The sequence below is a fragment of the Mustela putorius genome, unplaced genomic scaffold (assembly GCF_011764305.1).
Source record: "Mustela putorius furo isolate JIRA1106 unplaced genomic scaffold, ASM1176430v1.1 tig00000129_pilon_pilon_pilon, whole genome shotgun sequence".
Taxonomy (NCBI): Eukaryota; Metazoa; Chordata; class Mammalia; order Carnivora; family Mustelidae; genus Mustela; species Mustela putorius.
This window is the reverse complement of record NW_025421290.1, coordinates 5,310,963-5,333,171: the sequence shown is the minus strand read 5'-3', so window position 1 is coordinate 5,333,171 and position 22,209 is coordinate 5,310,963. Positions and strand designations below refer to the sequence as shown.

The following is a 22,209-nucleotide window of genomic DNA, read 5'->3' as shown; positions in this document are numbered from 1 at the left end:
TATTTGTGCAATTTATATAATCCCAAGGAATTTAAGTGATATAAATTTTATTAGGATAACTTTGTCTTAAGTGTTAAAATGCAATCAGCAATCTTCCAGCAACCATTTCTATGCATTCAGATGAAGAATTAGGAGCATGGTAGGAAACCCTTGATAAAAGAGGATTGTAGCCTCCCTGGTAGGACCTTGGAAGCTGCCTGGATTTAAGGCCAGTAACTACCGAGTAAAATTGGTCTCCAGGTAAAAACAGTCTTGAGTTTGTCTTTGTATTTTAAAGAGGTGACAATATTAGCTTTGTCTGGAAGAGTGAAGTAAACTGCCCGATTGTAAAGCCAGGCTAAATTTACAGGAGTGAGCCTGACCAACACCAAGAAGCGTGTGGCCTGGTGCTCCACCACGCCCAGGTAATGCTGCCTTCTCGGCCCTGTATTTTTGCGCACGCGCAATGGTGTCAACTTCGCCACTAGGAGGCGCCGGGCCCTCTTCAGGCTGGTCTTGGGGCGGTGCATGTGGCTGTGACGTCACTGCACGCGCCACATCTTGTTGCCCGGCAGCGATGGCGGCTTCTTTGGAGTCCGCGGAGGACCCACTGCGGAACTTTGTTCGAGTTTTGGAAAAGCGAGATGGCACGGTGTTACGACTGCAGCAGTATGGCTCCGGCGGCGTGGGCTGCGTTGTTTGGGACGCTGCCATTGTCCTTTCTAAGTACCTAGAAACGCCCGGGTTTTCCGGGGATGGGGCCCACGCTCTGAGCCGGCGGTCCGTGCTGGAGCTGGGCTCCGGCACTGGGGCTGTAGGGCTCATGGCTGCTACCCTCGGGTAAGAGCTGGTGCGGGGGGGGCTGCTTTGTTCGGGAAATCCGGATTACTGGTTTACCACGCTTGTGCCTACACTTAACGTTATTTTATAGGGCTGATGTTGTGGTCACAGATCTTGAGGAATTGCAGGACTTGCTGAAGATGAATATTAATATGAACAAGCATCTTGTCACTGGTTCTGTTCAAGCCAAGGTACTGAAATGGTTTGTATGGCCTTTCAGCTTGTTTTAAGATAACGATTCTATTTTGCTTTAAATTGCGTTTCACTATAACCATAGTTAATACGAAGGGGACTTTCCAGAACTTGTTTATAAAACAGTGTTTTAAATTATTAAAGCAACAGTTAAATATTTTGGTTGATATTTTTAAGGGGGGAAGAAATAGAAGACTTTCCTTCTCCTCCAGACTATATACTGATGGCCGACTGCATATACTATGAAGAGGTGAGTATTCAGTGAGTGAAGTGTCTATCTTTAGAATTTATACCATAATTTGTGGATTCCAAAGTGCACGCTTCTTCACATTTTAACATCTCTGAATGCAAGATATTTGTCCTATAGTTGATGACACAATAAAGAACATAAAGGTTACCAGAACTATATACATATACTGGTGATAAACATATAGACCTATAAAATATGTTGACAGAAGTGTGCATTTTACTAGAGACTTATGTACTATTTTAAAGATTTTGCCATTTGGATCTGTTATGAAAAGCTTAAGTTTTTTGGTAAGCTCTTCCTAGTGAACATGTTAACCATGACATTGAGAATTAAGTTGCATTGTAAAGAATATATTGTTCTGTGGAAAGATTGATTCAGAATGGTACTTTTTTAAAAAAATTTTATTTATTTATTTGACAGACAGATCACAAGTAGGCAGAGAGGCAGGCTGAGACAGAGAGGGGAAGCAGGCTCCCTGCGGAGCAGAGCCTGATTCAGGGCTCAATCCCAGGACCCTGAGATCATGACCTGAGCCAAAGGCAGAGGGTTTAACCCACTGAGCCACTCAGGTGCCCCCAGAATGGTATTTTTTTAAATGGCAGTTTATATAATATTGTGGGCATTGCGTTTTTAAAATAACAAACATTGAACTAACTTAAATTCAAGTTAGGGTCAGACTCACTTTTGTGGGTAAATCCCAACTTAAAATAGATTAAAATTAATTTTTTAAGGATGAGGTCATTTCATTTGTTTTCTCATGGGAACTCCAAAATACAGTCATTTGAGTCTTTTGGAAACTGAAATCAATGCAGTGGTTGATTAGTGAAGAGTTTACCAGTCATTAGTTACAGAGCTTTAACCACTTATACTTTGTTGATTGACTCAGAGATGGCTAAATTGGAGGGGAGTTATAGTTACTCTCCACTTCCCCTATTCCCATTTTATAGTAAATATTAAAATTTTTAAAAATCATAAGTAAAAGTGATATTCTGTTTTGAACAGTCTTTGGAGCCGTTGTTGAAAACTCTAAAAGATCTTAGTGGATTTGAGACTTGTATTATATGTTGTTATGAGCAACGAACAATGGGAAAAAATCCAGAAATCGAGAAAAAATATTTTGAGGTAAGTACTAGATCTGTTTTTGTAGTGCTTTACATGACTTCAGCGAGGGTTTTCGTGACTGTATGTTCAAGTATATTAAGGTAATTTTGAGTGGGGAACACATTCCACTTGTATGAATCCAAGGAGAGTATCCTTTGTTGCCCACCATTCTACTAAGCTTCTCCCCCAACCTTTTGCATCTTTTCTAATCCTTTGTTACTTTTTCTTTTCTAATTAGTTGATCTAGTATCTACAAAACAACCTAAAATAATAATGGTGACATCCTTGTCTTTTCTGGGGAAGTTTTCCATGCTTCTTTATTAAGCATGATGCTGGCTTTTGGGAATGTATTAATGATGTATGTAGTACTTTTGGAAAGTACATCACATCAGAGAAACATATGTGATATGTTTTTACCTCTGTGTTTTTACAAAAGCTTTCAACCAAGGTGTCCTATCTACTTTTGGGGGTGTTTTTTGTTTTTGTTTTTCACTTTTTATTTTGAAATAAAGACTTACAGGAAGTTGCAGAAGTATTACATAGAACCCCATGTATCTTTCACCCATCTTCCCCCAGTGGTCATCCACACCCTTTTGATGGGCAAAAAATCCATCACATTAAAAAGTGACTCCTTCTGAGGGTACATCTCCATAGTCCTGCAATTTATCCACTGAAAGGACTGCTTTGCTTAAATAAGAATGCAAATACATGACTCTGCCTCAGATAAGTGCTAAAATTGTTTTTCTTTTCTTGAAAGTAAAGAATTTAACTTTTGAGACTGTAATTAAAAATTCTATATTGTTAAACAGTTTAACTTGAGTCAGCACATGTAAAAATGCTTATGTATAAGTTCTCAACTCAATTTTTCATATGTATACACCCAGGCAACCACCACTACATCAAGATACAGAACACTTTAAGGATCTTGGAATGCTCCCATGTGCCCTTTCCTAGTCGGTACTCCTCCAAAGTTAACTGTCATTCTGACTTCTGTCACCACAGGAAACTTCATGTTATGGAATTTACAGTATATCTCTTTTAAATTTATAGCTCCTCCAGCTAGACTTTGACTTTGAAAAAATTCCTTTGGAGAAACATGATGAAGAATATCGAAGCGAGGATATTCATATTTTATACATCAGAAAGAAAAAATCGGTAAATACATTCCTAGGTCTTTGTCCGCTGAGATCTCATTAGCTGGGCATTGTCTCTGGGCTAATGTGTGATGCAGATGCTGATTTTGATGTGGGGAAATACTTCTGATGACTCCCTGGGCTCAGGCACTCTCAGTGTTCAGATCATTTAATCTACCTGGCCTTGGATTCTCCCTCTAAAAAACAAAAAACAAAACAAAAACAGGCTTTTCTGATAAAGATCCTTTCCATCTATAAATAATAGAGCTTTGTAATTGGGCATTACCTCAGGCAACTATCTTAGCTATTTGTACATTTCTGTTTAAAAATGTCAGTTCTGACTTTTGTGAACTTTTTCCAACCATTCACATTTGGCAAATAGTCCAAAGTAAAGTATAACAAGGTAGATCTGCCCAGTAAGTAGAAATGTACTCAGTTAAATAGAATTTATGTATATTTCCCCTTTTTTGTTCCTTCCTTTAACTGTTAACATTAATTACATTTTTATATAAGATGCCTCTGTATGCCTAGAGTTTGCACGTGTAGAGGGGAAGAGTTGTATTTCATCCATTTTGTATCACCTTTTATATATGTGACCAGTAAAAGGCAAGACATGATCTAGTTTATGAATTAAGGATGCTAACTTTAGTTAGTCCCACTTGTTTCTGTTATCTTTGCTTTGATTGAATTCTCAGTGATGAAGTTTTCTGATTATGTGAATTCTAGTCAAAAGCAAGTAGCTTGTAATTTGGGGGATTAAGACTAAATGTTAGAACTGTAAGGAAAAAGAAGTGGTAGGATTAGTAATTCAGATCTGCTAACTTTCATTTGGCATAGTGCTGGAGATAGATAAATTTAAAAAATATTTTATGCCTTAAGGAATCTGGTTTTAGATCAAGCTGTTGTGTAGTTTAAAAGTAGAATTTTTTTTGAGGCTTAAAGATTTTGTGTCTCCTAAATATAAAGGCTTTTTTTTTTTTTTTTTTTTGGCAAAGAATCACTTCTTTTTACAAAATTCATAAAATTCCCCCTTTTAAAATGTACAGTTCAGTGGTTTTTAATATATTCACAAAGGTGCACAAGCGTTACCACTTCAGTTCTAAACATTTTTTATCACCCCAAAAAGAAACCCCATACCCATTAGCAGTCGTGTCCTACCCCTGCCTCTCCCTAGCCCTTGGCAGCCACCAGTCTCTTCTCTGTGTGTGGATTGCCTGTTCTGAATGCTTCACAGAAGTAGAATCACACACTCTGTGGCTCCCTGTATCTGGCTCCGTTTTGTAGTTTTATAAGAAAAATAGTTTTAATATTTCTTTGATACTACACCTTATCCATCCATTCATCAGTGATTGGACATTTCAGCCATTTTTCACTTTTTGGCAATAATGAAGAATACTGCTGTGAATATTCATGTAAGAATTTTTGTGTGACTTATGTTTTCAAATCTCTTGGGTATATAGCTAGAATAGAATTGCTGGGTTGTATGGGAACTCCATGTTTAACTTTATGGGGAATTTGCCAAACTGTACTCCAAAGCTGCTGTACCGTTTTATATTCCCACCGGCGGTAGCTGAGGGTTGTGATTTCTTCACCTCTTCACCAGTGCTTGTCATTGTCCATCTTTTTGATTGTAACTATCTCAGTAAGAGTGAATTTGTATCTCATTGTGGTTTTTATTTTCATTTCCTGAATGACTAATGTGGAATGTCTTTGCATGTATTTATTGGCCATTTGGATATCTTTACAGAAATACTTTCCCTGTTTTTAAATAGACTTGTCTTCTTACTGTTGAGTTGTATCTGTTCTGTATTCTGGATACTAGACCCTTACCAGATACATGACTTTCAAATACGTTCTCCCGTTCTGTGGTTTGTCTTTTTGTTTTCTTTTTTTTTTCTTTTTCTTGCTAGTATGTCCTTTTAAGCACAAAGCTTTTTAATTTTGATGATGTCCAGTGTATCTAATTTTTCTTCGGTTACTTTGTTTTGGGTATCAGCAAAAAAACCATCTCTTAAAATTATGGATGGTTATTCATTTGAGCTGCATTAGGCATATTACTTAGTATTAAGTACCCAATAAATACTTAATTTTTTATAAGAAATTAGTCTTTAAAATTTTCTTTCTTTTTTTTTTCTTATAGAAATCTCTATCGTGAAATCTTTAGTCACCTTACCCAAGCCTCTAACAACCTGGGTAAGCTAAATATATGAATGGAGCATGTGAATACAGCATGGGAAGATTGTGTTCACAGATTTTTCCAGCATGTCCATAGAGATTCGATATATACCTGACAACCACCATGGGCTACCTGCAATTTGAAAATGATTACTGACTGCCTGTCTGCCAGTGGGCCTGAAATCCACCTTAGTTTACTTGTAGCTCAGCTTCAAGTTCTGCTTAAAAGAAAATTGTGTATCAGTCACTCCTCAAATGAAAGATAGGTGTTGAGGTTTGCCTTAAGTCTACCAGAAGTAAACAGTGAAGTGGCATGGTTGACTTGGCATTATTGTCAGGAAACTGGAGATGAATTGATCCAGTTTCTAAAGAGAGATATCTATTAGTATGTAATTCTGTTTAAGTTGAAACTAGTAAAATTTAGTTGTTGTCAAGATCAACAAATCTAAAAGTTGGTTTTTATTTTAATGTAATTATGCATTGGTTTTTATCATATGTACCTTCCACTTCGATAGCATTAATATCAAAATGTTCTTAAAAACCCGAAAATGCTGTTTTGTATACTATTAGCCAAAGTTTTATTCTTTTCCTCCACCATACATGTCTGTGTGAGTTAGATAGTAATTTATACTGTAATGAGTTGGTAGGAATGAAAGTGAGAAATCAGGAGAAAGAAAAGGTATCTTTACAAACTTTTTCGTTTGCGAATGCAGCAAGAGTAAGAGTCCAGTTTCAGGCTTGTGCACTTTTCGTCACGTGTATCTTCCAGGAAAATGGCTAAAATCACCAGTGTTTACATGAAACAGAGAAATGTTTTTAAATAACTACAAATGTGGCTCTCTATATATTTACCAAGTGTTTTGATTCTATGTATTCTCTGTTTTATCTTACAATGATAATCATCTCACAGACTGATCTTTCAAGGACTTCAGTTACACCAGTTGTGAAGAGTAATACTAACTGGATAGAATTCTGGTATCTGTAGGCATTGGTGCTAGGTGGCACATTTTATGTATTAAAATAAACATTGTTTTTGAGATCCTGTGATTTTTGTGAATGTTTCAGAAATAGCTTTGAAGAAAATGAATATCTAAATCAGGCTTTCCAGAAAAAGAAAAAGAAACCCTATTTAGAGAAATCAAAGATCCAAGTGAAAAGAACCATTCTTTCCTTCAGGCTTCCTTTGGTCTTTAAAGTTTGTCTTGCTGTTCTTTTTCAAAATACCTTGTTCATACAGCCCTTAGCATTTCATTAACCAGTTTACAGACAGTTTAACCTAAATACATGATTCTTTGTTAGTTACAGGTAGCACCAGTTATTATTAGTGAAGTCTTGGCACAGATGACTACTTTCTAGCCTATTCCATAACACTGTGAAACTTGAATAAGTCTGACATTGACCAGCTATAGTAATCCATTCAGATTCTCGATCCCTTTTCAACCTCCTCTTCTTTTCACTATACTTCCAATATTCACTACCTCTGGGTCTTCTGCCTAAAGTGCCCCTTGGCATTCCTGTAGGAAAGCCCAGCTCCTTTACCTCACAAAGGTGCACCTTACACTCCAAAATTTTCTGGAGGAATTGGGTTGAAGTCAGCCTCTACAGCTTCGCCAGAATCACGCCTTTACTACTTATGTGTGCCTATTTCCCTTCCCTGTCCTATTCCCGCTCCCGTACTTAATTTATCACCTTAAAGCCTCACTTGCATACATTCATCGCCATCTGTTCTGGAGAACTGACCTAAGTTACTGAATGTAGATTTAAGTAATTTGTAACATTAAATCATGGGATTTTTTTTTTTTTTCCTATTCTGGAATAAAGCCAGAGCAGAGATTAAAAAGTACCACATTTCAAATTAAAAAAGAAAAAGGTACCAAGTCTCCACATTGTAAGACCAAAGAACCACTGGTTTGGTAGGACCAGTGAGCACTGCAGGGCTTACTGGGGACTGCCAGTTCCAAAGAACCTGCCCTATCACCACCCACCATTCTGCAGACAGCCAGAGAGGCCTGGGAGAGGTCTTTTTGAGGAATGTAGTGTTGGGGAATGGGATTTTGTCCTGGGGACTCTCATGAGTCCTTTGGACTCTTCATCTGCACTCAGAAACCACAGGAGAGAGGCGTGAGGGAGCAACTCAAGATTAAAGATGCTTCTAGGAGGAGGAGCCCAGCATTTTCTCCACCTGGTTGAGTTTACCCAGCAGATTAGCACATCTGTGGTTTTTTTTTTTTTTTCAGAGCATGGGAATGAAATTGGAGAGGTGAGGATTATCAGGCAGAGAGATGTTAAAGATGGGTCCTGCCAGCTGCTGTTGATACAGGAGTTGGAGGCCAGAGGACTTGAGCAGCAACATGGAGAAGTTCAAAGGCAGGTGCAGAAGATGAGTGAGTTGTGATGCCACGGACTGGGGATCAACCAGAATACAACCAACTCCAATCCCCCGGGACTGCCAGGGCTGGGGTCAGGTGAGAAGACAGCTCAGGAATGAACCTCTGGACCTCTAGTTGAGTGGGGGCTTGCCACTGTGCACCATGAAACCCACAGGCCAGTTATCAGAATGCAGTTATAGCCCATTAAGGTGGCCCCATTGTAAGGCGGTGTTTCTCAAACTAGGCTGCACATGGAATCACCTGGAAAATTAAAAGCAAACGAAAGCCATGTTCGGGTCCCAGTTAAATTTAAAGATTTATTTATTTGACAGAGAGATAGATCACAAGTAGGCAGAGAGGGAGGAAGGGAAGCAGGCTCCCCGCTGAGCAGAGAGCCCAATGTGGGACTCGATCCCAGGGCCCTGAGATCATGACCCTAGCCGAAGGCAGCGGCTTAACCCACTGAGCCACCCAGGCGCCCCAAGGGTCCCAGTTAAATTTAAAGGCATGGGATTTTTATTAAAGGGCTCCAGGTGGTTTGAGTTTAGCATAAATTGAGAACTGCTGTGTTAAGGAACCCTAGCATCTGTTTCCCAAGGGGAAGGGAGCAGAGGGAGAAGAAATACAAAAATAAACCATCCATGATTAGAGTGGGTCTATACTGCATAGGGAGGGAAGGAGCTTTGAATCTGATGTGGAATCATCTACAAAATAGGTTTTAAAATAAATAGGACAGAGCTTTAGAAATTGACTGTTTACCTGAAAATTTGGAGAACCTGGTCAAGAAGGCAAAGGTGATGCTACTCAAGAAGAAAGGGGAGTCTAATAGCTGGAAAAATGAAATTGTTATAGGCTAGACTCCAAGGACTTGAGTCTCCCCTGTGAACCAGTTATAACTAAAGGTCTTTGAAATTGCACAACGTGTTATCTCAATCAGGTATAGTTCACAACCAAGGGTCTGTGAATCTTAGGTTTCATGAACTTGGGAGTGAAGTTAGGTTATTTTTCATTATTTTAAGAATTATTAATCCAGAATGATGGTGGGATTTTTTACACAGCTACCTTTTTCTTAAAAGTTATCTTGTTAAAGGATGCCATTGCGATATTAACTCAGACTATAATTACTGTATTTTAAGAAGTGTGGGTTATAGAAATAGGACTGTTGTTCTAAAGTTTCCCTGTAGATGGCATTGCTTGACTTTATCCTTAAACATTTTATAAAAAGGAAGTTGTTAAAATAGAACATTTTGAAATGGAATCACACTTGCCATTTTAAAGGTAAACTAAATTAGATTTTAAAGAATCAAGCTACTTATCAGGAGTTGCTTTCAAGTACAGCATGATTGTCTTAGTGTGTTTGGGCTGCTAGAACAAAGTATAGACTGGGGGGCTTATAAACAAACCTTTCTCACAGTTCCAGAGGCCAGGAAGTGCAAGCAAGATCAAGGCACCAGCTTCGTTACCAGCTCTCTTCTCATTGTAACGTCACATGGCAGAAGAGCAGAGGATCTCCTTGGGGTCTCTTATAGGACACTGACCCCATTTAGGAGAGCTTCGCCCTCCTGACATACTCATCTCTCAAATGCCCACCTCCAAATACTATCACAATGGGGGATAGGTTTCAGCATAAGATTTTGGGGCTGGGTTGTGGGTGGGAAGCAGAAACATGCAGACCAGAACAATAGTGTAGGTAAAGCTGATTTTTTTCTTATAAAATTGTATTTGACTTCTTCTGTCCCTTGCAATCCGATATGCCTTTTGAATTTCTGAATATTATTTGTAAAGCTACAGAAATTGCAATTCTTAGACCATTTCTCTGCTATTGATACCTTCTGTGAGGGACCTTTAAGAGGCTGAATTAGTTGGTCAGGTTCTGAAAATTAAATTGACCTTGAAAGTACCTTTTATATAAGGCATGATTTTATGTTTGAGGTGTTTGAAACTTCTAATTAATTTTAATTAGTTTTCCAAACCAGTGTACCTTCCTCACTAGAGTAATAAGTAGCTATTACATCAAAAGACTGAAGCTCTGGCTTTACCACAGTCCTGCAGGCTTAGGCCTTCTGTTTGACTTTTGGTCTTTTTCCTCAAGGAACATCAGGATTTGGAAGAGCTTTTGGTGCATTGATAGTAAACATTGTAAAAGTAGAATAGTCCATTGTCATACCATAGAGATCTCCAAGCTACTACAGAAAGAAGTTGTGGCGACAAAATTTTACTGAAAATTCGTCAAGTAATGAAAAAGCGAAGTTTTCACTTTATATAATTTTGAGTAAGAAAGCATTGGGTTAAAACTGTTTACTTACTTGGGGTCATTTAGGATATTGTCTTAGGTTCTTAAATATTGGTTGGAGTTTTGTGACAATTTAGTGAGTCCATCAATTGAGAGGTAGATTCTATGGGGACCTGGGTCCCATGCCTGACCAGGAGGAGCTCCTGTCAGTCTGGAGCAGGTCAAGTTCCCAGGTCCAGAGCGTATCACCAATGAGAAGCAGAAGCTGTTCACCAGTAAGCTGCTAGATGTCATGGACAGAGTAGTGATCCTGGAAATCAGTGGTCATGCCATTTATGCCATCAGGCTGTGCCAGTGTAAGGTGTACTGGTCTGGGCCATGTGCCCTATTGCTTGTGGCCCCCAACCTGACTGAGAGACAAAAGAAGATCAAACTATTTTGCCTGGAAATGTTCCTTAGTGATCTCATTGCCCACCAGAAAGGACAGATACAGAAGCAGCCACCATTTGAAATCTACTTATGATTTGGGAAAGAATGGCCAGATGGGAAAGCCCTGGAAAGGAAGCTCATCTTGGTTCAGGTCATTCCAGTGGTAGCTTGGATGATCTACGAGGTGTTTTCTGGTGTTTTCACACAATAACGTAACAAGATAATTTCTGTTTATAACAAGGTAATTTTCAAATAATGGACTTAAAAATGTGTTAGAGCAAATTATCTCCATGATAATGTTCTCATGTGCATTCTTAAAACCATGTGTCAGAGCATAGGCCTAACGACCAGATTATCTGGGCTTAAATTCCAGTTCTGCCATTTACTATCTGTGTGACCTTGAGAAAGTTATTTAAACTGTGTGCCTGTTTTCTCACATGTCAGGTGAAGGTCATAATAGTGTCTACCTAGTAGTTTGCCATGGGGATTAAACCAGTTTAATACATGTAATGCACTTAGGTACCAGGCGCATAGTAAGTGTTCAAAAAATGTGATTATAATAGAGGTGTAGGGACTAGGAAAATGTATATAATGTAAGTCAATTTTTATCTATATTTCAATGTAAAATCTGGACATTTTTTTGAGAGTGTAGGGCCCTTGTACCCATCACTCCCCCTTCATGATAGCAATGGCCCTTGGGGTAGGAGGAGGTTGAGAATGCTGTCCCATCTCCTTTATTTGAACAAGTAAGCAGTTCTAGAAAGAGGAAGAAAATGGAGTGAAAGAAAAACATTTGTTTCCCATTCATTTTTTTGGTTTTAAAGTAAGAGTCATGGGCATTCGAAGGCCAATAGGTACAAGAGACACATTTCTAAGTATAGGAGCCTGGCCTTGCTGGCTGGAGCTCCAGGATTACCATTCCACCTCCCCGGACCTTCAGCCAGTTCTTTCCTCCATGGTTCTTATCTCTGTAAAACTGAGACCAGTTAGGAGGCAGGTGATGAATGTACAGCAGCAGGTCATTTTTCGGAAGAGGGACTCAATGCATCTACATAACTATGTTCAAAGTTTGGATGTATTAACTCTAAAAGAGCAAGGCAGTGTAGCAGCTACCTCCCAAGGAAGCGATCTTTGTCCACGTAATGAACGTATGTGATGCGTTGCGGGAGCTCAGTGTAGCTAGTCCCTCCGGCTGCCTGGGGGAGCCTGTGCCAACAGACAAGAACAAGAGAGCCTTGAATTATAGCTGCTTCCTCAGCCGGTGAAAGAGGCACGTGGGCTCACCTGCATTTGTTAAGTTTTTAAGACCTTTTTTATTTTCAACTGATGGGAAAGATTGTCATGAACACTGAATAGCTGGTTTTAGTTTTTAGAAACATTCATTCCTTAACCTATAATACAGTAATTTATCTTGGTGAAGCGTAAGTTGGCGCTTTTTAATATTTATGAGGCTGAAAACTGTTATTTCTCCCTCACAGAGCAAACTGAAGGCTTTTGGAAAAGAGCTATGCTAGATGTAGGTTTTACAGGGTTTAGTGTTTGAGTAGTTCGCAGGTCTCCTTCCTGTTACTAGCTTTCATGAAGTAGTACTAGCAGTCTGTTAAATCCTTGATGGATCAGTGCTTTTAAATGGTCCTGGGTAATTTGTTTAAAGTTAACTTTTGTTCCAGTTTGTTAATTTCCTGAAACCCAGGCATGAACAGTGTGAGCTCCAGGTCCACGTGTTGGCTCACCATTGCTTTAATAAATCATTACCACAGTTAAGAGTGTACAATACAAACGCCCATGTATCCACCCCAACACCTGACCTTGTTCTTTTAGGAGTGTGTCCTGAAAACCCACTTGTGGGGCGCCTGAATGACTCAGTTGCTTAAGCGTCTGACTCTTGATTCCAGCTCAGGTCATGATCTGAGGGTTGTGGGATCAAGCCCTCGCATGGGGGGGATTCTACATTTAGGAGGAGTCTGCTTGAAATTCTTTCTCTTCCTTTATCCCTCTCGCTCCCCACTGGGGCACACTCACTCTCTCTAAATAAATAAATAAATCTTTAAAAAAAAAAAAAAAAGGTCTTCTCGTACTGCACACACAGTACAGCTGCATATCGGGGTACTCCAAATGTAAAGAGCATATTTTATCCGAAACTTAGATGAGAAGCTTTACACTCGCATTCAGAATGAGTATAAAGAATACTCTCATGGCGTATAATTCGCATAGGCTTGGTTTCTCGAAACTTAAAAACAGGAAACACAAGTCTTACATTCTCACAGATAATAAATGTTTAACCAGAAAGTGTCTTTGGATGTCTGTGACAATTATGAATGTAGGTACAAAAATGTGCCTTTATTTTTTTGTATGTATGTATGTATTTATTATTTATTAGAGGGGGTGGGTGGGAAGGAAGTTAAGGGAGAGGGAGAGAATCTTAAACAGGCTTCATGCCCATTGTGGAGCCCAATTTGGGGCTTGACTTCATGACCCCGAGATCATAACCAGAGCTGAAATCAAGCTCAGCTTAACTGATGGAGCCACCCAGGTGCCCCCCAAAATATGCTTTTAAAATAGCTGTCTTCTTTCTAAATCTTGTCACAAAGATCCTTTTTTTTTAGCTTCATTGTTCCAAAACTCTCTGCGCTCTCAGGCATATATGTGACACCCACATTCAGTCTGTTACTCTCTGTCTGGAGTGTCTGGTTGTTAATCTGAGATCCTAAGGAAGAGGAGAGCACAGTAGTGGCTCAGTGTGGCAGGAGGAACAGAATTCTCTGTTAACCCTGGGAGACAGCCCCAGTTCCACGCTATGTCTGGTCACCTTCCCGTTATGCACCCAAGCTTGAACATTCTGTTTTTCTCTTGAGAAGATCGTTCACTTGATTACTAACTATTCCACCTGTATGTCCTTGGGCAACGTGACCTCTGAATGTTAACATCCCTTGCTATGAAAGAAGAAAGCCGTGCACTGGCTAGCGCCATGGAGACGGCTCAACTCTAGTTGAGTCTAGTAAATGGAGATGAGAGCATGGAGGAAGGCGTCTCTCTACAGAAGCCTCAGCTGTTGAGCTCGCTCTGAGAATTGAGAGCAGCCAAGTCTTGTAAACTGGGGAAATGTGAGAGAAGTCACCCTAAGCAAACAACACTTAACGTGATCCAGGGGAAAACAAACAGAAGCCTCAATTGCCAAAAAGGAGGGGTTCCGTTTTGCAGCCTGCCAATCAATTACTTGTGTGTCCCGCCCTGACTTTTTCACCTCCTCCATAGACTCCACCCTCCTCAGCGGAGAGGACGGAAAGGTTAAGGGGAGGAGACTCAAGAGGTTGCTCTTACCAAAATTTAAAAATCTGGAAGGCACTAATAAGATACTAGGCATTAGGGGTTTGGTACTTCCCAGAGGAATGTAATACCAACACAAAAGAAAGAAATAGCCCCCTTGAAACCATGGAGATCCCAGTGCTGCAGAGGGCAAGAGCAGAATTGAGCAGAGAAGTTACTGGAGACTCCTTAAATAACTATAAAAGGGACAACAGATGAAATACAGTTTGTTGCTTTTAGTTTTTGCACACTTAACCTGAAGCCGAGGTCCCATATGTAAAGTGTCTAGAATAATACCTGGTATAAAGGATCTCAAGACATTCTCTTCCCTTCTCCCATTATCAAATCCACCCTCCATGATTTCTCCAATTTGGTTCAACACAGATATTTTACCCTTTTATTTTTTTTTCAAGATTTTATTTATTTATTTGACAGAGAGGGATCACAAGTGCAGAGAGGCAGGCAGAGAGAGAGGGGAAAGCAGGCTCCCTGCTGAGCAGAGAGCCCGATGCGGGGCTCCATCCCAGGACCCCCAGATCATGGCCTGAGCCGAAGGCAGAGGCTTAACCTACTGAGCCATCCAGACACCCCACAGATATTTACTCTTTCAGTTAACAAACAGGTACAGAAACAGGTATCTGTACATGTCCAGTATACACATTTGTACTCTCTTAGCTACTAGGGCCAAATCAATCAATCAGATGCAGTCTGTACCCTTAAGCAGCTCACTTATCCGTAATGTGATAGACGTGCAAAAAGAATTGCATCTCTGGGGTAAGTGCAATAATTAAGGTTTGAATTAGCTCCAGCGGCTGTAGGAAGGACAGTATGGTTAACTCGGGCTTGATCAGGGACGATCGCAGGAGGGGACTCTTCTGCCTCACTGCCTAGTCTCACTCATGGTACCATCCTCTCACCATCTTTAATTCCTTCTGCCACTTCATAAAACCAGTGGGTCATTGAATCCCCCATCAGAGGGACTCACAGTCCTTCTCCCCTTTCTGTTTTTATTGCTATCCCCTCAGGTTCGGGCCTCTTTACCTCTAATTTATGCTCCCATCATAGTCTCCCACTTCAGGTGTGTTTCCACACACATCTGTGCAAACAATGGTGACAGAGCACTTTGCTAACTCAGAGCTCCGAACCGTTCATCCTGCTCAGAAACGTCCCCAGAGGGGCGCCTGAGTGGCTCAGTGGGTTAGGCCACTGCCTTCGGCTCGGGTCATGATCCCAGGGTCTTGGGATCAAGCCCCGCATCGGGCTCTCTGCTCAATGGGGAGCCTGCTTCCCGCCTCTTTCTGCCTGCCTCTCTGCCTACTTGTGATCTCTGTCAAATAAATAAATAAAACCTTAAAAAAAAAGAAAAAGTAAAAGAAAAAGAAACGTCCCCAGAGCCTGCTGGACGTTCAATATCATTGCCAGTATACTCCTGTCGCTCGTCTCTTGCTCTTTTGCTGAAATGGATGTTTCTGGATATACAGTGTGTTTTACTGGTCTTGTCTTTACTCATGATCTTTTCATACAGTGGGCAATTGTGGCAATAACTTCTGTACTTTATCAGACCCTCTCCCAATTGTCTGATAAAGACCAAATTTCTCAGAACCCACTGCACTGACCCTTCTGCCTGCCCTGTAACCAAACCCAGCCAAACTGCTTCATGTCCTCAGCTGCAATTTAGGGGTGGGTGTCACATGACCCAACCTACCGCACCCTCCCCAGAGCCTTCCTGGATAAGAGGCACTCCCTCTTCTCTAGGATAGCTAATGCTAATGGTGAAATGAGCCTTGAGTTCCCAAGAACAAAAGTTAACCCAGAGGAAAGGAGATTCTAGAAGCAAAGAGAGAAACTGGGATTCCCTTTGAGCCTCTGGAACCAACCATGCCTAAAGCCAGCTGTACTTCCTGGACTCCCCAGTTCTATGACCAAGTTAACCTTTGGGATTTGATTTCTTTTCCTTATAGTAGAGCAGGTCCTAACTGGTAGAGTGTTCAAGCTTTTCTGCTCTTCAAACCCTCCTACTCCTTTCTTAAGATCCTTTTCAACCACTGCTTTCCTCAGGAAGTGATTTGCTTTCTAAGCCTTCATTTTGTCCATAATACCAGCCCAATCATGTTAGCAGTTGACTTACAAGCTTTCTAGAATAGTGTTGGTTGCTGATCATACTATGGAAATCTTAATCTACCACATTACAAAAGTAAACATCATAAAACTAGTCAGAAAGCAAAAGCGAGGAAACGAAAACCCGTTGGAGGAATAGTTTGATTTCATGTGTTAACAAAGGAACAAATCCACCACCTTTGTACCCAGAAAATGTTCAAGCCTCCATCTCTTGATGAATTCCATCCTAGAACTCTTATTTAGAAGAAATAACTCAGGAGTCAAGAAGATGACTTGCTTAGGGTAGATGCTGGAACTGGACTAACCCCCAAGGTTAGGGGGTGCCTAGAAAGTGAAGGGAAAGTTACAACATGTATTAGGAGGGTCCTTAGGCAATAAGGTGTGAAGCCCGGCGAGGAAGATTAGGGATGGAAAGGGTCGTCTAAGAAAGGTTAAACTTCATTGCTACTTTTTTCCTGGATGATGAGTAAAGGCCACATTTTGTGTGGGGTTTTAGTTTTTATCTCTTATTGTCATTCCCTTTAGTGACACAGCTTTCAGAAAAGTGACACCTGGGTGAAAGTGAAGCAGAAAGTGAAGAGGCCAGTGTGAGAAATATATTTGCCCACATTACCCTCTAGGGAGGCTCACAGGAAGAGAGCAGTGTCCTCTGCTTGGGGCCAGGTTTGGAAAGGCGAGGCAGAGCTTGCTTACTGGATGGACTGGGCAGAGCTGGAAGACCAGGGAAAGCCCCTATACTGGGTGGCTACTCGGAGGGATGCAAGATAGAATCTCCCCTTTCCCAGTATATGCCGGAAGGGAGCCCTGCCATAGGGGCACAGTTGACTCTTGGGGATTCGAGATGTTACAGATACACATTCCGCTGGACTTTAGATGTACTAGTCCAGAGCAAGTATTTGAAAAGATTGCAATGAGACTGTTTTTTTTTCTATATTACCAGATTTGAAACTGTCAATACAATTTTTACTCATATCATATTATTCCAAATAAACTGATAAGGTAATTTTAAAAATTGTGACTTCTTTTATGGGATGGCTAAAGTTTTTCTATTGTGATTATATACATATCCTAAAACCAAATTGAGATTTAAAAAATACATATCTAAAATAACAGCATGCATTTCAAAAGCTTCCAGAATTATCCCTAAATCTCACAAGGGCTAATTTATGAAAGACCTAAGACAACCATTCACTTTCTGCTCCCACAGTAGAGCCCTAGGTTGATATTAAATACAGCTTTGATGATTGACAGATGACTGGCCCCAGTTATAGGAGAATTAAATTAGCAACCAGTAGGAAACCAGATTAAATGGCGGGTTGCATCTGGATGGGTTCAGGACTGTCAAAACTGATATAAGTGCTGCTTTATGTGATCTTGCTTAATGTGATCAGAGCTAACCTAAGACTTAAGCTAATATTGCCACTTAGCAATTCAGAGTTTTGCATTTAGATAAAGATCTCTGCCCAGACCTGTGTAATGTGAGCAGAGAGAATGATGGTGTGTCTATAAGGAAGGGTGAAGGCTGTACATAGGTTTATAATTAATTGATAAAAGGCTGGAAGAATTGTGCAGCTTTATTTTTCTTACCGGTGTCTCTAGAACACAGGCCCATCTTGCCAGATAGACTTGAAAATGTCACCGTAATTCTAGAGCAAAAAGAGTGGCATTGTTTGCTGTCCTTCCTTGAGGACCTGGCAAGGAGAGTGGAATTCTGTAAGGAGAGAGCCCAGGACTGAGGCCTCTTCATCCTCCTGTGCTCAGGAAGAGAATGAAATGGCTATAGCTTATGAATCTCCTCAGAAATGTTTCTCCAGGGGCACCTGGGTGGCTCAGTGGTTTGAGCCTCTGCCTTCGGCTCGGGTCATGATCTCGGGGTCCTGGGATCGAGCCCCGCGTCGGGCTCTCTGCTCAGCGGGGAGCCTGCTTCCCCCCCTCTCTCTGACTGCCTCTCTGTCTACTTGTGATCTCTGTCTGTCTATCAAATAAATAAATAAAAATCTTTAAAAAAAAAAAAAAAAAAGAAATGTTTCTCCAACCGCAGGAGAGTTCTTGCAACTCTCAGGCTGACCCATGAAGTCCCAGGGGGTTTTGCTGCCGAGCATAGACTGTGATTCGGAGAATCACTCAGAGTCCCCTCCAGTGGTCCTGTCCCTCTCCTGACTAAAGATTTGCCTCAGCATCTTTTGGTGGAAACTTTCTGGGCTAGATGCAGGCCAGATGGTGAAGGCTGAAGTCCTATCCCCTCTGCTGACAGGCTGAGTCCTTGGGCAAGTCCCTCAGTCTGAATTTGTTTCTTCACCTGTAAGATGGGGATGATGACAACAGTGGTGATATTCGTTCTGTCCACCCACAGAGTTTTTAAGGTACTCAAACAGGAAAATGGCTGTGAGAGCCAAAGTTCCACTTGAAAGCCGAATGGAAGTGTGAGCTACTGTGTTTGGTGCTCACCTTTGACAAAAGGCGTGATTCCTCCTTCCACCGATGCAGCCAGGCACGCTCCGCTCGGGGAGTAAACAGAGGCATTTCTCCCCGACTGCGAGCTCTCTGTTCACAGCAGCTGTCTGTGGATCTGCTTCATCTCCGAACGGGCAGGTGTGTTTAGCTGATAGTTCCCCTTGGTCTCTCAGTGCCTTTTCCCTTCAGCCTCTAGTTGATCTCGGGCCCCATTTTATCAATCTTCGCCCTCACTTTTTCTCTTCACAGGAGATATGGAGAGACAGAGTCACCTCCTTTGTGGCTGGTGGACCAGGCCTTGAGGCAGGTGGGGGGATACCACGGCATTGTGAGCTGCCGGCTGCATGGACAGGAGGCAGTTCCTGGAAGGAGTTAAATGCTGTAGGACAGAGCCTAAGACATGCCAGTCATTTTATAAATACTTTTTATCCCCCTCCTCCTCCTCCTTATCACTACTACTAATACTATTACTGTTACTACTACTACTACTACAATGAGAGCATAGAAGATTGGACTGGTTTTGCAAATGGGTTTCCTTTGACTTCTCCAACTTTCCTCAACTGCACACTGTGGCTTATTTCATTGTCCCTGGAAGACTTTAGGGTTGCGGGTCTTCCAAAGTAGGCGGTAAACCCTGCTCTGTCTTGTGGGAGCCCCTAGCCCATCGGAAGCCCAGCCTTGGAGACCAGGGCATTAGACACTGGGCTTGCAGAGGTGCCGAGACCCCTCAGGCCCTGGCTCATCGGACAGGGCTCTCCCCAGGGCTGAAATTCACGGGAGGGCTCAGCTGCAGGAACCCACTGGTGTTTGCTCTCAGCTGCCAACTTTGCTCAGAGAGAGGAAGTTCTGCAGCGGCCTGGACAGGCAGGTCCTGAAGGTGGTGGCGACATTGGGCAGGGTGCCGAGAATCCTTCTGAGATGGCCTTGCGTACTCTGTCTTCAAAGCATCCCCTCATCCCTTGCAGCTGGAGAAGCTGCGGCACACTCCCAGCTGGCTCCTGGTTCCAGTGTCAGGCCTCAGACACTGAGGAAGTGCTGCGCCTGCTGTTTCAGGCTCTGAGCTGCTCACGGCTCAGAGCCCATTTGTCCACTGGCGCCTTCTTCCTTCCAAGGACACCATCCTCTTCAACAAAAGAGAGTCCCAAATACTCATTACATTCACTTTACGTAAACCCCTGGTCATGGCACAGGGGCCGAGGATCCCCTTTGGTCCTTGCACTTGAATCTGACTTTGTTGATTTGCATCATGTAAGTGCTGGTTGGGAACGGGAAGGAGTTTGTCTAGCCCAGAGGCCTCTCCAGATGCCTCCCTTCTAAAGAATCTCTTCTGTTTGTCCATAGTGGAGCTTTGGTGACATTTTTACATGTTTCTTGTCTCATGCATCTTGCTAACACCATGGTCCCCTCCTTGAAGACAAGAACAGCATCTCACATCCTGCGTGATCCTTGCACTTATTACTAGAGAAAGATTCCATTATCCAGGGCAGTAATTAATTAATCCAACTGTCCTTTCTGGAGCACCTGCAATGTGTGACTAGGCCCTAGGGAGTATAAACATAAGCAGATGTCAGTACAAAGTGAGGCCATAGAGTGGAGAAAGTGTAGTAGCTTCCATCGTAGAGTTTGGTACGATCAAGAGCGTTAGGGTTGAGAGAAGGCAGGTCGGAAAGGATGAAAGGGGAGAGATGGTGGCTGAAGACAAAGGGGGATCCCTGGGGGCAGGGACACGACGTGAGATTGGGAGGATCCCAGATGGAAGGAATGCGATCCAGAGCACGGGCATGGGCAGATGACTTGGTTCTGGAAGGAAGAGGGTCCCCCGCTCCGGTAGACTAATGGAAGGAAAGAAGAGGGAGCTGCATTCGGGCGTGGATGTGGAGGGGCAAGGTGTTCACCACTGATTTCCCAGGGTTTTCGCGATTAAGTGAATCAAAAAGGAGACTTGGGTCCCCATGTGAAGGAGCTTATGCTGCTAAGGATCCATGGCTGGGGTGACTTTTCTGTGACACAGAAACAGCTGTGTGGCCTGATGGGGGAAGATCCCGGCAAAGGGAAGCTAAAGAAAAGCAAAGCTGGGAAACAGATCTCCTGAGGGTCCTCTTTCCCTCACTCCCCTGCCCTCACCCCAGGTACCAGGATCCTGAGGCCCCTAGGGGGCACCCCACTGAACTGGCCTTCCCCAAGTTCCCAAGTACCCCTGACCAACCTCCCCTCTTCCCTCAGAAGGCCCCTTGCTGGTGACCTGTCAACTAAGTGCTGCTTTGTTTCGGCTGGTGCTGCCGGCTTTGGGTGCTTTTCTCTCAGATAACAGCATGATATTCTTGGGGGGGGGGGCAGGGAGGTCCCAGTAGTCTTAGCTCACACAGACTTTACATCAGCTCTGGATCAATATTCCAAATTGTTAATTCTCAGAGACCGTTCAACAAAGTATCAATTTACCATATGGCCAACTTGTCAAATTTACCAAAATAACCAGTTTCCCAAAGCTTGTTTCAAGGCGTACTCAATGTATGAATATATTCATGCATATATTTGTCTCAAATATAGTCAGTGAATATAAATATATGCCTCATGCATAGTCAATCATTCTGAAGATGTCCAACAGAGAGGAATATATTTTTCTGGTGAATGTGGTTAATATGTATTTATTATGGACAGGATTGTGCCCCTCTGAAATTCGTATGTTGAAATCCTAACCCCCAGTACCTCTGAAAGTGCTGTTTGGAGATAGAGTGTTTAAAGAGGTAATTAAGTTAAAGTGAGGTCATTAAAGTAGATCCTAACCCCATATAACTGGTGTCTTTATAAGAAGAGATTAGGACGCTGATGGGCGCAGAAGGAAGACAATATGAAGACACAGGGAGAAGATGGCCATCTACAAGCCAAGGACAGAGACCCCAGAAGAAACCAAGCCAGCACCTTTATCTTGGATGTGTAGCCTCCAGACCTGTGAGAATATACATTTGTGTTGTTTGAGCCCCCCAGACTGTGGTACTTTGTTATGGTGGTCCTAGCGCTCTAGCGCAATAATGTCATGGCTATATTTAAAAATATAAGATGTATTTCATCTGTATTTTAAGGAATGATTTGTTAAAAGATTTGAGTTTAAAAAAAAAAAAAGATTTGAGTTTTAGAGCACTTTAGTCCCCTCAAATATATTCAAGAAGAAGATATTCATTTAACATTTTAAAAGTCTTAACATAAATCTGTTCAAATTCATTGATTCTTTTCAGGAAGAATATTTCTTCAAACAAGATTTTGATAGATGTGGCAGGTCGGTCATTGATTTACAGCCAGTCTGGCTGCTGTCCCGATTCTACACGTGATCAGGCTGTCCTCTCTGCAGAAGGGCTGGCAGTATGGGACGTGGGGGATCTATACAGAAATTCTCCTTGCACTCTGTGAGTGCACACCAGGCACCGTGCTAGCTGCCTTCCCAAATGGGATTCCCCAAATTCTCACAACAGGCTTAGGAGCTAGACCAGTATCCCACGGTACATACCAGAATATCAGAATTCAAAGCAGTTAAATAACTCTCCCTGGTCACAGAGCTAATCATTAGGAAGAACATTCCCTAGTTCTGATAGATCTAGACAAGTTAAGTCCCAGCTCTGCTATGTCCCAGCTGTG

The 22,209-nt window shown here is 41.9% G+C and overlaps 1 protein-coding gene across 4 annotated transcripts; it reads left to right on the top strand.

Moving 5' to 3' along the window:
* The first annotated feature begins 26 nt into the window (after window positions 1–26).
* Window positions 27–21,761, top strand: VCPKMT (valosin containing protein lysine methyltransferase). Of its 4 annotated transcripts, XR_198449.3 has the most exons (8): window positions 27–819; window positions 911–1,021; window positions 1,189–1,261; window positions 2,264–2,383; window positions 3,413–3,517; window positions 5,636–5,688; window positions 7,908–8,135; window positions 21,389–21,761. XR_198449.3 is itself a non-coding variant. In XM_004738744.3 (7 exons), the coding sequence occupies exons 1-6, from the start codon at window positions 446–448 to the stop codon at window positions 5,648–5,650; spliced, it is 798 nt and encodes a 265-aa protein (XP_004738801.1). In that variant the 5' UTR covers window positions 27–445; the 3' UTR covers window positions 5,651–5,688; window positions 7,908–8,397. The 4 variants fall into 4 exon arrangements, 3 of the variants coding, with proteins under 3 accessions (XP_004738801.1, XP_044925180.1, XP_004738800.1); XM_004738744.3 differs by lacking the exon at window positions 21,389–21,761 and having other exon boundaries at window positions 7,908–8,397; XM_045069245.1 differs by lacking the exons at window positions 7,908–8,135; window positions 21,389–21,761 and adding an exon at window positions 6,581–6,709.
* Window positions 21,762–22,209: the final 448 nt, after the last annotated feature.